The sequence below is a fragment of the Plectropomus leopardus genome, chromosome 19 (assembly GCF_026936395.1).
Source record: "Plectropomus leopardus strain MGB_pleo_1.0 chromosome 19, ASM2693639v1, whole genome shotgun sequence".
NCBI classification, from domain to species: domain Eukaryota; kingdom Metazoa; phylum Chordata; class Actinopteri; order Perciformes; family Serranidae; genus Plectropomus; species Plectropomus leopardus.
The window spans coordinates 28,991,230-29,008,754 of NC_142194.1; the positions used below are offsets into that span (position 1 = coordinate 28,991,230).

Consider the following 17,525-nt stretch of genomic DNA (forward strand, 5'->3'; position numbering starts at 1 on the left):
AGTGAAATGTGTGTATTTGTGTATAAGCAGGTTAGCATTAACCTAGCCCAACCTGGCTTATAACCACAACTACTCTCCATAGAAATATTACAGAAATGCTGAGATATTCACTTCAAACACAAAATCCTGATCATTCAGAGATGGTTTTGAAACAATATTACCACAGTTAAACAATTTAAAAATGAAAATGAACTATTAATGTCTTATGTTGAATTTGAAAGCAAGGAAGAAATGCCTGTTACACCAAAAGACTATAGCTGTGTTTGAAACCGTCCCCTCATTCACTCACTCACTATTCACTATGTGTGTATTAAATAGTGCACTATATAGTAAATAACCAAAAGAGATTTCGGACACTACGTTGGAAATACAAGACCGCATTGCATTGTGGTAGACGGGAGTTATATGTAGGGTACATCGTATGTACCCTTAAATTTGCTGTGCATTGTGGGCATTTAAGAGCGCACTATATTGTGGATTAGATTACCAGCAGAGACTTCGAACACCACTACAAAATGGTGAACACACTATGTAGTGCTCTATATCTGTGATAGGGGATGATTTTGAATACAGCTAATGCCAATTAAGTTATCACCTGCTTGTTTCCACTCATAAAACGCAACAATGAATCAACTGAATGAGTTTTTAATGGTGTCAGTGGGCCACAATATGCTGACACGTCTTTAGGTGTAATTGACTGTTTGACCAGCAGATGGAGAAATGGAAAAAAATGTGAAAAAAACAGAGAGCAATGACAATGAACCAAAGCATGTAATTTACAAAGCATAAAGCTAAACAACGAACAGACTGCCAATAAAGCTTTGTAAAGCTGAGGGGAGCTGCAGAATCAGCTGATTCTGGGTGGATCCCTATGAGGGACACTTTTCACATTGAAACACTGCTTTCACATTTTTCTTTGAAACATTGAAACATAGCTATTAAAAAAAATCCTAAGAAAGGAAAACATTTACAACCTATAGGGCTGCATCTCATATTACATTGCAAGTCTCAATCTCAATGACCTATTTCAACTTCGTTCAACATGGTTCAACTGCAAAGATGTAGCAAGATCAAGGAAAAATGTAATTTCGTTTTTTAAAATTTGTTTAAAAAAAAAAACTAATAAATCTACCTTCTACCTTCATATGTTGCCCCATTGAGTAACACTGAAAAAAGTGTCCCAAGTGTGTAATAGATGGCCCCAATGCATGTCAATATTTTCATTCCTTCTGAAAGTATGCTATTTAAATATATTTTTTTTTAATTCAACATGCATAAAATAAAATGAGAATTTCACTTTGTTAATGATACCCAGTCATTATATATTGTAACTTGTCACAAGCTGCAATGACCTGAACTCGGTCAAAAACCGACTGTTTTTTGAATGACTCAGTGTAGATAGATCATAGAGCAAACTCATCCTGGGCAAAAAGAATACTACAGTTGATTGTAAAGCCATAACATTGATTTATTAGCACAACTAGAAATCAAAAACATCAAATAGATTAGCCTTTAAGTTTGAGATGCTTCTGATATAGCAAGGGTTAGGAAATGATCAATGAGGATCCCAAACTACACTACCAACAGTGGCCATTTATTGTGACTGGAGTAACAGTTCCATCTAGTGCCAATGTGATGGCAATGCTACACTCATGATCTCAGAGTACACAATTTAATTTATATGGGCAGGGTTATTTTCTGTCAACATGTCTGGCATTAATGTTTGGACAACATGGCAAAAAATGTCCAGAGAATAAATATAAAAAATAAAATTTTAAAAAAAAGGTAAAAGGTGATGACTTTAAAATGACTTATTATCCCAGATATTATCCCATCAAAGGGGAAAAAATATATAATGTATAACATATATATTTCTTGTGCTGCATTCAGATTCCTTTCACAAGCTATTAGACTGTTTCTAATAGAAATTTGAGCTACTTTTTCTTTGGAAGATGTGGGGAGAAAAGTCAATGAGCAACTTGGTAAGAAATGTGCCACAAATTGCGAGAAAGTAGTAACGTGATAAGAAAATTACCTATAAAATAGTTTTAAAAAAGAGGGGGGATTATTAGCAAAGTAGCCCCAAAAGTTGGGGAAATATCCACAAAACTATATTTAGAATTATAACAATTTTCTATTTAAAATTATGTTAGATTTACCCCTAGAACTCTATAACATTTCCTGTCAAGCAAAATTCAGAGATCCTAAACACTGCATTTTATATGATAGAAAACAGGAGCATTTACTGCCAAACAATTTCAAGTTCAAATTTTTTCATAAAACTGTAAATAAACAGATAAAAATAATAATAGTTGTACGGAAAAATTAGCAGTTTCTCACTTACTCTTTACTCTGGCAATGGTTTTATATTTATTATGGACGTGTGAGTGACTATGCTTACCTACAGGGCTTTTACTACACGTGTTGTGTAACACTTAGTTCAGCTATTACAACTGATTTTACAATATCAGCCTTCCCTTACAGTTGCAACACTCGTGCCGCATCAGGAGTGAAAAATCAGAGTTCAGGAAGGACTAAACAATGCTATTCCATTTGACACATTAAAATTCTGTGTTTGCCTTGGTGACATGCTGGTGAGTAAACAGCAGAAGGACCTGTCATACATAGCTCATTTAATCCACTCATTAAGTCTTGTTATTTTACCATACTTCACAGCAACATTCAAACTAATCCCATGAAAGTAAGGAAGGTCTGTATTTTGTTGAATAAAACAATAACTTTTAGTCATGCTCGCGGGATGACAAAGTTGATCCAATGCTTTGGTTCAGACTGGAGAAGCCTGTCTCAAGAGAATAATTTGATGGATTACCGTGACATTTGATGCAGATACCATGGTGCCCAAAGGAGAAATCATGAAGACTTTGTGGTTCCTCTGACTTTCCATCTAACAACATCCTTGGTTCTAAATCTGGTTGCTTTGTATGTTTCAGTATAGCCAAGGTAGAATGAATTAAACCACTCCTCCAAAAAAATGTAATTTGAACTGTTTGCTGTATTTTAGTAATCTCAGTTTCATAGTATATGCTGTTCAGCTCTGTAGCCTGTCAGTACCTGTAGTTCTAACCAGTAGTTGTGGCCTTTTGGGATAGTTTTTGTTCAGTGTTCATACACATAAATGTTTTAAATGTTCCTTAATTTAAAAAAAATGTGACCCAGAGATGGGTAAAATGATACCTCAGTCACCACACAGAGGATTTTAATGTCTGTGACAGATGCACTGCTGTCTGTTTCAAACTGGCACTGACATGATGAGCTGTTGAATAGGGGAGGGAATCGCAGGGTAACTTCTCTGACTTATGTGGACCATTGCGCACCTCCTGAACACTGTGGGTGGTTTATTTAAACACACCTGCATGTAGTTGGGCAAACCCAGCATACAGATATGGCTTGATAGAGGTGAGATGAGATGATAAAAACTGAAGTGAAAACATTTGCTGGAGCATTAACGGCTAAATGTAGTAGTTAACCACCATGAAATAAGAGGCCTTTGTTTTGCCCACACTATTTTTTTGTGGTTAAAATTTCAAACACAACAACATCAAAAAATATGTATTGTCCCCCTTTGTTTCTCAGGATAACTGACCCATCACTGTTGAAAAAACACTGTCTAAAAATAACAGCATTTCTTTTTAAATGAAAATCTGATGGTACAATGGCCAATCTTAGCATTTATATTAACCAGCCATATTTAATGTGAATCTATTTTTAGTTATTCTATTTCATGTAAAATTTAAAGATCCCCTCCAGCCCTGCTTGTAGGTAGGCTGACTATGTGATTAAACTCAGAATTTGGGAGATAAATGTGACAACAAACTCTACTCTTATCTTTCTGCACAGTGAGCCAAAAGCACCCAAGTCGAGGAGCAATAAAGTGGAGAAGGAACTTTGATAACATAAGAGTTTTATAGTTTTGGATACTTACATCCAAATGCAAATTAGACTGAATTATCCAAATTATCAGCATAATTGCTCCCACAGAGTCTTTAACTGCCGGACTGTTCATGGGAAATGTTAAACCCACCTGTTAACCACCTTTATGATAATATCAGACATGCGTTCACAGGTGCTTGTAACGGTTTTCAGGAGCACAACTCCAGGGGTGCCGGGGACAAGGCAGGCCATTTGCAATCATTTCCAAAGTGCCTAAGAAACTCACCATGAACTGAACTGTGAATTTTGTGAACTGGTACACCACTACCCAGTCCAGTCAGTATGGAGTTGTAGTACCTCTGTCCACTCTTTGAAAACATCATGTGAATTCACATCTATCATAAAGACAGAATAGAAGAGCTAACAGTACTGAAATAGCTGGTTGTGGCTACATCTGCACCCGACTCAAGAATTTTGTCACTTCAATGAGATTTAGCTGTTACAAATATTTAACAATAGGTTCCTTTTTATTCATTTTGACTATCAAGATACACTTAACTGAACTGCTAGATTTCTGAAGAGGGCTTGGTAGGACATTCTGGGTAACAGTGACATTGGTGAATTATAGTTAACAGGCCACGTTCAACGTGCTCTTGTACAATAAGTCATACTAAATCCTATGTAAATGCACGCAACACTTATAATGATATCATACAAATTAGCATCCGACGAATGACATTAGGTCCTCAATGAACAGTTATGTAATTAATGTACAGGTACGGAGGTAAGATTTAGGCAAAAAAAAGTTACCATGGTTATGTTTCGAAAAAGAAACATGGCAAGGATGTACCTTAAAATGACCCTAGTTCACTCAGACTGCACACATTTCCAAACACGTGTCTGCAGAGGAAAGTCTGGACTTTTGTGTATGAATTTGGGAGCATCACTTTTTATAGGAAAACATACAGTTTGTGTTGTGTTTTTTGCTGATACTAAACTGCATTGCATGAAGTTGCTGTTAGCTGTAAATTCTCCACTTCTAAGCAGAAGGCAGAAGATTACGCTATCAGAGCCCAGAGTTGCAAGATTACTACAATACTGTTGAAATCGCAATATAGCCAAGTGCAATATCCAAAATTGCAGGCACTGCAAATGTTTTGCTGAAGGGAAAATGTGTCACAACATACTAGAATAAATAATGCAGTTTTTTTGCTTGAACAATCTCAGCCCTAGATGTGACAGACCCAAATTATCACTGTTCCAAAGCTGCATCTCATGCCAAAAACTGCCAAACGGCTGCAAGGAACTGACTTTCACAATAGCACTGGTTATTGCAGTTCATTTCTATTGAATTCCAGCTGCTTTTATTACGAAACACTTTTTTTTTCCTGAAAGCCATCTTATTTAACGCCATTTTTCTTCACAAAGTCTTTGTTGATTGAGGCAAACAGGACAAAAGCTCAGTTTCCTCAAACTGCCGTGCTGAAGTATCGGCCGTGCTGGCTGAATAATCTAAACTAATAAAAAAAGCCTGATCAATGTTCAGATATTTCTGTCAGCCTACATAATTTCCCTTTCAACATCTTCCCCCTTCTCTTTATCTGACTGCCAAAGCTTCCTGTGTAGGTGGTTGGAGGTTGACAGACAAGAGCTGTGCTGATTTAAGCACTTAATCCAGTTAAGAGAAATAGAAATCATTTGCCAAAAGACATTTTATCTGAAACTCATTGCTGAAGGTCATTACTGATAAACCTACAAGGAAATCTACGAAAAACACAGGTACATGGAGCACCTGGGCTGATTATTTACATACCCTTAACACAACCATCCAAACACAGAATATGGTAAATGTGGCCTTCAAATTAAAACCATAATTACTTTTGTGTCAACTGATCACCCCCATAGTTTTTGTTAATATTTAACAATAGGTTTATTGAAAATATAGACATTGTTGATAAGTAGAGCAGTGGAGTGCTAGCGAGCATGGAGCATGAGCAGAGGATTTTTGGATTGACCGCAGAGCAGTCCAACACAGGCTGACCTCTTTGTGGGTTCTATTTTCCTCAGTAGCAGTTTGTGAAGTTTGAGTCACGGGAGGATAATTGATCAGTCTACCCAGTCAGAGCTCATCAGATCAAATCGATGGATGAGAGGAGCAGCTGCTGGCCTGCTGTTCTACTGCTCCATCTGCTCCAGAGTACGCTCTGCGCCCTGAAAGTGTGGTGCAATGCATAACCGCACTATATATCAAAAGCATTCCTCAGCTACAGAATAGAGCTCTCAACTGGCCCAAAAAATGCACATACACCAACAAAACTTACTTTCAGGGTATCTGACCCACTCAATATGCACAGTAATGCGCCTGCAAGTTCCCACTTGGCTTATAGACTTCACAATGTAATAATGTCAAGGATTTTTAAATCATTTTCTCTAGGAAAGTTTATAAATATAAAAACTGTCATGGCTCAAAAATTCAGAGTTGAGAGATTCATAATTGACCTTATTAGCAGTTGGAGGTGTCCTGTCAACAGTTTTAGACACTTTAGAAACTCTTTTACAATGAGTGTCTATTGGAAAAATGGAAAGTGGCTTTCCTGTGGGCCTGCTTTATAGTTTACAAATTCTTTGAGGACCAACCAGGAAACCTCCAGGAAAGCTGCTCAGCCTCGCAGCAAATTTTCCCAGTGACTACTCGTGGTATTGTAGTGAAAAAATCCCTTGCAGCCCACAGAACATTTTCTCCATAGACCACCATTATAAAAGAGATGTCTGTTAAACTGTTGACAGGATACCTCCAACTGCAAACAAGATTGTCCGACCTGGAAAAGGGATCCCTTCCTCAGTTGCTCTTCCTGAGGCTTCTACCATTTTTTCCCCTCACTACAGGGTTTATTTTGGGATTTTTCCTTAGAAGATGTGGGGTCTAAGGGCAGAGGGATGCCATATGCTGTAAAGCCCTGTGAGGTAGACTGTGTTTTGTGATAATGGGCTTTATAAATGAAATTGAACTGAATTCTGAATTTTTGAGCCATGGTATATTTATATTTGTAAAACATTCCCAAAGAGAAGGTTTATTTCAAAACCTCTGACATAATCACAATGCAAGGGTGGGAACTCGCCTTGAGGCCAGTGGGAGAAACACTGCGGCACATATTCAGTGGGCCGCATACCGCGGAAGTTGATGACATGCAACGAAGGGCTGCAGGCCGGAGTCGAACCTGTGGCTGCTGCAGTATAGGGCTGGGGCGACGCGTCGACGTAATCCATTATGTGAATACGTCGATTCACGTAACGTGCGTTAAGGCTGGACTATTATGATGCAGAAAGAATGGACTAGTTATAATTAATATTCAAATTGCACTAATTTTACTGTAAGATGTTTTGTTGACTTGAATTTTACATTGTTTTATTTATTTTGCTGTTGGATTGTTAAATGTAGATTGCACTACATTCCTTTTACTTGAGTGGACCAAGCTCTTGCATTGACTGTAAGTCACAGATTACCAGTTAGGACTGGGCTATTTTTTGTTGGGAAATATCCCCAGCAGTGTATGACAAGTTTTAAATTTAATTTTCAGTAAAAAAAAATATTAATCGAGTAATAAAAAATAATAATTAGATAAATAAAAAAAACAATTAATCAAAAAAAACCAATAGATTAATCATTTAAAAATAATTGTTAAGTGCAGCCCTATGGCAATAAGAACACAATTAAAAGATTGTGATCATTTTACTACGTATTAGCACAAATAGCCTACTTGCCCTCTTTTTTTTATTTTGCAAATGTTTTACTAATTATCTTCACATTTGGGATGCCCAGTTTATTTTTGTACTCCGAATTGATACTCATACAGCAAACAAGCCCTGCGCATTAGACATGGCCTCTGTGGAGCTATGCAGTGGCCAGAAGTTGGAGATATTTTGTTAAACAAATCAGATGATGCTTCACCTAAACAAATGTTCATCCTTACTTTCACATAATTTGCAGAGGAGTTTGAAGTCAGCTCAGCTGCAGCTCCAGGACAAGTCAGGGCTCAAAATCCCACTTGCATCTGCATGGTAGTGCAAATAAAGTGTAAAGCTGTGCACGTTATTGACAGCTCTAAATGCAATGGTGTATCTTAGTACAGAAAATGTGTAGGGCTGCAAAGTGTCATCCAGTGACTGTGAGACTCCACGCCACACGTCTATTGTGTCATGCAGTGAAAACTAATTTATAACCCATAACGTCACAGAGCTAAAAGAGGACACTGACAGTGCACAGACAGAGCACCACAGAGCAATAGCTGCAGTGTGTAAAATCCGGTCAACCCAGCAGCATCTAGATTTTGATGTGTGTCTATTCATGCTGCTATGGTTATGTTATTAGAAGCCCTCAAAATGATATAGAGACATGCATTACAGTAATAATTTACTTTAAGTCTTGTATTGACGTCACTTAAGAATTCCCGGTATTTAAAAGACAAAAAGTTTTCATAATAGGTTTGCTGAAAAGCTTAATCAAAATGTTCCTCTGACTGTAATAACATTTGAAGTACTTTCTCTGCACATTACTATACAAGGAAAGTCAGCTGAAATTATATTTTCACACATGGATTCTTTTAAAGTCACACAAATTAAACATATTGATGATATCCTCATATCGGAACTGTCATAAAAAAGAAAATGTTGCCTTGCTAGATATTGGATTTCTTTTGGTCAGATCCAGCTGCTGGCAGAAGCTGCCAATCACAAACACTTAGAAATTAAAGCTAAATGCTAACTAACTATGCTGATGGCAGATTGGAATTGTACAACAACATTTATTGCCAACACAAAAAAAAAATCAAACAAAAGTTTCTTTGACCTTTATTTTACTACTTCTAAGCAGAAGGCAGATAATAATGTTATCTCAGAGTCTGACCGGCCTGTTGTCCTCCCTCAGCTGCCTCCGTCTCACTCACAGCCTGTTTAGACCTGGCATCAACATGCATCCCAGGTGATCTGATCACAGCTGGATAGCGCTGAATACAGGTGTAAAAGCCCACCAAGACACATTTTCAATCTCATAACTCAAACCACTTGCGGAGGTGGTCTGTGCACTTGACCACACATCTTTTGTAATATAAGCACTAACGCCATTCTACTGCATCTCCCACAAGGACCACATCTTCATTGCAGGACGTGTAGTTGTTTTGGTGACAGTGTGCTAATGCTCCTATATCTTGTCCTTGGACTTGCAAACGTGAGTAGCAAGCAGCTACAGAGCAGCTAGGAAGTGTGAAAGTTATAACTGTGCACAGGGTAGTTGCAAAATCTAAACACAACTGGTCAGCTGGAGACGCATGATAGACACAGATATGAACAGCAATATGTCTCAGCGTTCCACTTGTGTTTTGAATCATCAAAAAAGAAATCAAGGAAAATAACTGGCAAAACTCAGACTCTACTGTCAGTACTGTATACCCAAGCAGCTGAAAGGAAAGCAAAACACAACAAAAGATCCCACTCACCGTCTGCATAGGTCCAGACATTACCATCAGGCTGCCGCTATAAGCCTCCTTGGCCAAGAAAAACACTTATACAAACTCCTTCATTCCCACTTCCATAAACATCTCAAACAAATAACTATGATCCACACATCTACATAAGCTCTATGCCACTTTGCACATTGTAGTATATTGTAATTTTTATTCTGTCCAACTTATTTTCATTTAGTATTTATTCTGTTTTTAGAGACACATGCTGTATGTTTATTGTTCAAGTTTATTTTGCACTATATATTGTATTTTGAGCCATGTTTAAGACTATTTTCTGTCACAGCAGACAATAAAGTTTTCTGAATTTGAATCTGAAATGCATGCTAATAGCAGGTCTACACAGGCTCTCAGACCCACCCTGGGACTGGATCCACAGCTGACTGTACTGAAGAGCAGCGTGAAAATGAGGAGCGCTGAACAGTCGACAAAGCACACTGACTGACAAAACAGCAACAACTGAAGATGAGTTGATTTGAGGTAATCGCAGTTAAACTGATGATTCAAATCCTCGACTTTGAGGGGGCTCATTTTTTTCAGATTTCTTCAACCCTTTGAAGCCTGAGCAAATAGCTTGCTTTCTTTCAAACATAAGAAGGAGGCAATTAACAACAAAAGAGGAAATGACTCAAAGGTTAGTAAGATTTTACTAAAAAGTATGAGAAAGGTACCTGAAAATAAGTTTAAAAAATAAAACTTAAAACAAAACACAAAGAAAGAAAGGACTTAAAAATGAGAACATAATTTTAAATATGTAATTATGATAATTATAAGCACTGTGTTTCTGTAGCCTTTTTCTTTTTTTTCTCTTGAACTTTTTCCCCTAGCTTTTAAAACATATTTTCAATATCTAGTTTCTTGCAATTGGTGGAGCATTTCCTACCAAGTTGCTCATTCCCTTTTTCCCCCTGTTTTTGAAATAGTTAAAGGGGTTCGAAGGTTTAAACCCTTGTGGAAGGCCCCTGGAAGCAGCACAAGCAAAGTGATGTCACTTCCAGTTTTTAAGGGCTAATCTATAGCACGCAAAAACAAACTGAATAAATAGCTTTAATTTACGGTGCGAAAAATCCCAAGATATTCTATGTATACCACGATGACAGAGAAATGCAGCGAATCCTTGCATTGGAAAGCTGGCACTGGCTAACGTTTGGTGTTTTTTATAAATGACTGAGTGATTACCATTAAAGGAACTGAAGCTAGGAACTAGGCCTGACAGCACACCACAGCACTTGCACGCTGGATGCATGCACGCTCATACAGCGCGGTTATCATCAGCCTCCATGCTGCCATGAGGTTCCTCTTTCCTGTTATTAATAATTGAAAGCAGGTGGTTGTTAAGACAAATAGGTCACTGCTTTCCTACTTCCTGCCAGGATAGGAAGCCAGCTTCAGCCAGCCTAGTGTGGTCTCTGGGTAACAGGATGCTTTTTCTACCTTCCAGTGTGTTTACCAGTTGATTTTCAGGGGAATTTTCAGTGTTTACAGCAGCAGCGATACTCAACTTACAGCCTGCAGGCCAAATCTGGCCCACCATAGGGTGCTGGGTGGCTCCCCAACCATTCTCCTAATTCACAATAAAAAAATGATTCACTCTGGGAATTGTTTTCTATTTTTATGCTAGGTTCCAGAGTGTGCGAGTTCCAGACGATCCCCTGCATCCCCTGACAGGGTAAGTTCCTAATGTCCTAAAATCCTGGAAACATCCTAAAGTCGTATAAACATTCTAAAATCCTATATATGTCCTACAATTCTGGAAATATCTTAAAATCCTAGAAACATGTATGGGGCTGCTGCAACTGGCCCCTGACCTCCTGTATCTCTGGTCTACAGTACTGCCACAAGTGAGGTGGCAGTAACTTAAACTGATAAATAAAAGGCATGTGACATTCTCACAGTTTAAACTCCACTAGTGTGGTATGGCTGCAGTTCCCTTCACGAGATCTGTGGCCCTGGAATAACCCAAATATTGTGCTCTACACAATTTGTATTGCTTAAAATGTAAGTAATAAACACTTTCTAATAGAACTGGAGAAGGGAGATGAAAACAGAGAGAAGGGGAGCACAGTTCACTTCTCAGCTCTGGTAGTGAATGTTAACAAAGATGGCTAAACTGCTTTTGAAACAGATGCTGGAACAACATCTTTTACTGCCTGCGAGAGCGAGTGATTATTCAGCTGCAAATACTCTCAACAGCCAATCAGGACAAAGTGCTCCATGGTGAGCTAAGATTTCTTGACTATGACCAGAATGCATACTTTCAATTTCTCTGACCCTGTACAATATATGTAGGGCTTTTTTCCACTACAAACAACAAATACACTACAATGTGACTCTTTTAAGCAAAACATGAGACTGACACATGTGGGCTGTTGGTGAGCGTAGGACTGCTGCCCTGCAGGGGTGCTGTATTGCACTGTCACTGTACAAAGGTCATGGATAATACATTTCTCATAATCACAGGTGTGCTGAAGAAAAAACATTAGGATGATGTTTAGTGTTTATAGAAAAATGATACTAAGTTAGTAAATGTATGCAGGCATCATACACCATTAGTTGAAAATATGGTGTTAGCGTGGCCAGATGGTTTAGAGACCTACCTAGAGTTTCATCGTGCCACTAAATACATATTGTAAAGAACCAGTGTGTAGGATTTAGGGGAATATGGAAATGGAATATGATATAACAAGTCTGTTTTCTTTAGTGTTTAATCACCTGAAAATAAGAATTGTTGTGTTTTCTTAGCTTAGAATAAGTAATTTATATTTATATGGGGAACAGGTCCTCTTTTATGGAGATAAACATGTTGCACAACCATGTTTCTACAGTAGCCCAGAACGGAAAAACCAAACACTGGGTCTAGATACGGCCACACGTTTTCATGTAGGCCCTTGTAGTAAGAAGCCCAACTGCAATGAGCAGCACTGGAGTGCTTTATTCAGTGTTTGTAACAGTTTAAATCATCGGATGCATTTGTTTTGTTGAGAAAGATACCTTTGTGGATAATTTGGCTTCTGGTGAAAACCTGCTGCACATCTGAGTCTTCAGTTATTGGAGAAAGAAGGTGACATCACATAAGCATGTGTTGGACTAGCAGCCACCAGCGACATGCCAAAGTGCAACAGAGAGACATGGATTCTTAAAGTGAAACTGCTTTGTATGGTTTTTGATCAGTTTAAATCAGCAGGTCTGTTTGTTTTAGAAAGAAAGAGACCTCTACGGATAATTCAGCTCCCAATAAAAAACTCAAAATAATGAAAACTGAAGGAATTCTAGCTGGGAGAAGCTGGTTGCAATCTGCAGTTTACTGCCAGATGCCACCAAATCCCCCCAAATTTTACATACTTCACCTTTAAGCACAAGGAAAAAATCATTTAAATGTATTTACAAATAAATACATAATGTCTCCATCCCAGACTGCAGAGGAAGAGAGAACCTGCCAGTTCCCTAACTGCTATAAACAGAGCAGATATTGTTTCTAACTTCAACATTAGTTCTAGTCAGTGTATAGTGAGAGTTAAACTCATCAATCATAAAGGCAGCATGATTTCTGTATATCAGCTTAGATATCTGTCAGCAGACATCATGCAGTATAACCAATAATGAGTCCATTCAATAGTGAACTTATACTGCATTCATGTGCTCCTTTCAAATATCTTATATACAAGTTGCGAGCACATGAACGGCCCTCCAAAGTCGTAATCATGAGTGGGACATAGGAAAATTTCAATGATCCCCAAGTTGTTAAGTTGTGACATTTGCATAATCATTCAGGGCAGCAGAGACGGTGGAAAGCATGAAAACAGGGTCAACAATTGCCTTTCAAAAAGAAAAACATTATTTTGTTCCTTGTAGCTATCATGTACTTTAGTAGTTGCACATTTTAGAATGTGCATCTCTTAGCTGTGGCAAGCAAGCAAACTTTTGATGATGCATGCCAATGAGTATACTAACACTGATAAGGTTATTTTATAACACCAGTTGCCGGCTTGATGTCACAAATGCATAAACATGGTGGGCAAAAGTCAATGTTTGGTCAATGCACATATATTAAATATCTATTTTTGATCACATGTTAAGTGTAATATGGTATTAATGTTAACTGCTGTCCCAGTAGAGTGACCTAGATGACATATAAAAATAAAACATGCAATACATAAAATATATTATTATACATAAAATAAGATAGAAAAATATAAATAAAGTGAAAACAGCTATTAAACTCTTGTCTAAATGCTCTGGCCATTAAAATGCCACCAGTCTCCTATGTAGCTTCCATGTTGTTCCCACTTTACCACCTCAAAGCACATGAACACAACCAAGTTGGAAGAATGACTTCCCAACTCAGAAACCACAACCTTCTGACATCACATGAACATAGCATCAATACAGGAAGCACACAATTATTAATAAAACCAGGATTTTCCCTTCAGGCAGGTAAACACCTAGAAAAAAACAAGTGGCATACTAGAAAAAAAGGCTTGAAAATGAAGCACAAATAGACAAAAGATGGTGTCTTTCTGAACTCAAATTTTGAATGAACAATCCAAGAGATGTATGGTATGTCAAACCAAAGGGTACTGTCATTGTGTCTATCTGCTAAAACAATGACAGTTTTAATAAAATAAAATAAAAAATCTGTGAAACTGAAACAAGCTGATGTATTGATATAATGTTACCTTCTGGGCATATTTTCGCAGGTGGTATGCAGACAAACAAGCACGGCCTGCAGGCATGTATCTGGGACAGGTGTGTGTGAGAGGTGGAGACATTCAGCAATCACTCTATAAACACTAGCTTGTAAAACTAAAGTCATACATTATGGCCTTGGAAGCTAGCATGGTAGCTACCGAACAGAACCAACGCAGTGAACCAAAGAACCCCACATCCCATTTCACCACCACCCAGCTCTTTAATCACCACAACACCGGGTTTCCAGGATGACTCATCCAGCCATGTTTGTCAGAATGTCAGTTCGGTTCATGTTCTAATTTCTGCTAGCGGAAATTGTTAGCACCGTTAGCTCTCATCAGCTGCATAATGATAACAAGATGTGGAGTTCACAGCCACACCCACAGTTCATGTTTACATTCTGACAGGTCACCAGCCCTCCATCAACACACACAACCACCAAAATCACACACAAACGCGTTTTTACTAGCGCTGCTGTCAACTGAGTCAAACAGTGGTCAGAGTTGGCCTGTTAGCTCACAAGCCATCTAGGCTCACTCTTCATTTCAACACCATGTAGCCTGTTGGCTAAAATAGCTAATGTTAGCCTACCGGTGGCTAAGGTTGCTAAGCTAGCTCATGAACAAAAGGTCTGATAACGCAGGAGATGCAACGACACACATGAATATTGTGATCGGCGATGACTGTCTGACAAGCGTTATATTCTTACCGAAGAGTGGGACCAACACAAGCCGTGTCGGTACTCTCTATTTCCTGTAAAATCCGCTCGTGCTCCGTTATACACTCCAGGGTTTCATTCTCCGCCATGATTGTTGTGTGTGTCTGTTGAAGCTGTGACTGCAGCTCCAGCGGAGGACAGCCTGCAGGGCAGTGCGCGCTCTGGCCTGTGGTGGGCGCTCTACAGCTGCGCTTAACTCAACGTCAGCAGCTGTGTTGCCACATATCCTGTACACTACTGTCACATTGTTCACATGGACACAAAGTGTTTACTTCAAAACACTGTAGCCAGACCATAATGGCTGTTGTTGTCATTGTTGAATTGTAGAATTTCTAATAACCAAGGAAGTAACTTAATATAATTAAATAGGTCATAATGTTTCCATAAGAACAAAATAATTAGGCTATTTAAATTGCTTCAGTTTAAGCCCACATAGGCTATGGAATAAATAAAACTTGTATATTGGTAACTGTGGCCTTTCAAAAGTATTAATCCTTTGCAATTTGAGCAAAGTGGCTTGGTTTTTCTTTCAAAAACAAGGAAAAAAGTCAATGAGCATCTTAACAAAAAATGACTGCCCAAAACTAAATAAGTACAAATACATAAATAAATAATAATATATATTTTTAAAAGTTACAAAACAAGTGCCTGAAATAAGCACAATAAATAAAAGTAAAGTAAAAGAAGAAAAAAACAGGAAATGATCTTAAAAAGTGCAAAATTAAAATTAAATATACAGTTATAATAAATATGAATATAGTTTTTGTTATATTTTCCCTTGTTATTTGATAACTTTCTAATGGTTCTCCTTTCATTTTTTAAAGCTAATTTCCAGGTCATTTTCTTGTCACATTTTGCAGTTTTTTTGTAATTTGTTTTCGTGAAAGAAATTAAACCAAATTTTCTCATTTTTCCGGGATTGAAATGCTTGTGAAAAGTGTCAGATGTTAATCCGGGGTTTAAAGGGTTAAACTGCTAAATGATTTGAAACAATAAACAGAGACAACTTTTTTTTCCAACTACACAAGTTGTGCATGATACACTATATAAAGCACTTTCAGCTGTGTCATATATATGAAACACACACACCATGTTAATAATTATATATATATATAGCTAGAAATGCACATTATACTTTTGACATGTTAAGCAAATATGAAATAAATATGTAAGAAGTTTCTTTGGTTGTTGGTATCCCTTGATGTCTTTATCAGGATCAATAAGCATTTTAAATCACTCAATTTCAAAGTCAGAGTAATGAGTCTATCTTCAGTGGTAGTCAGCAGATGAAGTTATAAAAAATGTTTCCTAAATATTGCATGAGTTTACCTTATAGTGGTTCCAAGAGGCAGGTCCACAGACTCTAACTCAGCAAAAATATTTCCAAAAGTTTTCTCTTCTTCTTTGTTCTCTTCCTCACTTTGATTGGGAGGGACGGGTAAAGCAGCATGCACCCTGTCACTGGCCATCTCTATCCTCTGATTCAAAGTATGAGGACTAAATTTTTACATGTTTGAAAGAGAAGGAAACTCAAGAACAGTGTGTGTGTGTGTGTGTGTGTGTGTGTGTGTGTGTGTGTGTGAGAGAGAGAGAGAGAGAGAGAGAGAGAGCGAGAGAATGTGTCTGTTTCATTCTAGGGCACCTGCTATGGTCAGCAGAAAAAGAGGGAGCAACAGGAAAAAGAGACCTTGTGATTCGCCGGACTTTGAAGCCAACAAAACTAACTTCAGCTGCTCCCTTTGTGTACATTTGTCTCATATATACATGGATGACATGACAATAGTTACTAGAGCAGTGCCTTGTACAACAAGACTATTAGAGAAGGTAAATAAGAACCTCAAGTGGGCCAGCATGAAAATCAAGCCAAGTAAGTCTAGAGAGGAAATTAAATGATAGGAAATTTATCATAGATGATGAGGAAATTCCAACAATTAGGGAAAAGTCAGTGAAGAGCCTAAGTAGGTGGTACAATGTGGATTTGAATGATGTTGAGCAGGTTGTGCAATTTAGAAAAGATGTCGCTGAAGGACTGGATAAAATAGATGAGTCAGGACTCCCAGGAAAGTTGAAGTTGTGGTGTTTGCAGTTTGGGTTATTTCCTAGGTTAATGGCCACTGTCAGTTGATGAAGTCCCAGTATCTGTTGTGGAGAGAATGGAAAAGGTGGTTAGCTCATATATTAGAAAGGGGTTAGGCACTCCCAGGTGTCTAAGTAGTGTGGCAATGTAGGGGAGAAGGATACTTCAGCTGCCAGTATCTAGCTCAACAGAGGAGTTTAAGTGCACCAAGGTTAGGGCAGATTTGTTGTTAGACGGGAGTAAGGATGTAATAGTTATAAATGTGGTTCCAAATCCTTCCGAGGGGAGAAAATGGAACCCAAGTGCAGCAGTAGGCAGGAGGAAACTGTAAGGGGGCTAAGGCAGTGGCTCAGGCTAAGCAGGGACACTGGTTGAATTGGGAAAGTGTAGAGAGGAGGAAGCTTAGCTGGAGGGACCTGTGGAGTATGGAGGAGAGCTGCATTAGATTTCTGATAGGGGCTACATATGATGTGTTGCCAGCCCTCCAGAACCTGAAGCTCTGGGTAAATGGCGACCCATCATGCCCATTGTGTTCAGGTACAGCAACTTTAAGACATATTTTGTCAAGCTGCAAAATTAGTTTATCACAGGGCCGGTATACGTGGCGACATAATCAGGTGTTGAGAAGCTTAGC

General features: G+C 38.2%; 1 protein-coding gene across 4 annotated transcripts in view; it reads right to left on the reverse strand.

Moving 5' to 3' along the window:
- Positions 1-16,367, reverse strand: part of exoc6 (exocyst complex component 6) — a 73,050-nt gene extending 56,683 nt beyond the window's left edge. For 2 of the 4 annotated variants that reach the window (XM_042507561.2, XM_088069670.1), the window contains exon 1: positions 14,806-14,961. In XM_042507561.2, the coding sequence (XP_042363495.1) occupies positions 14,806-14,903 (98 nt within the window). In that variant the 5' untranslated portion in view covers positions 14,904-14,961. Of the gene's footprint in view, positions 1-14,805; positions 14,962-16,143 lie in introns of those variants that run through there. The other 2 variants (XM_042507556.2, XM_042507558.2) reach the window with 2 other exon arrangements.
- Positions 16,368-17,525: the final 1,158 nt, after the last annotated feature.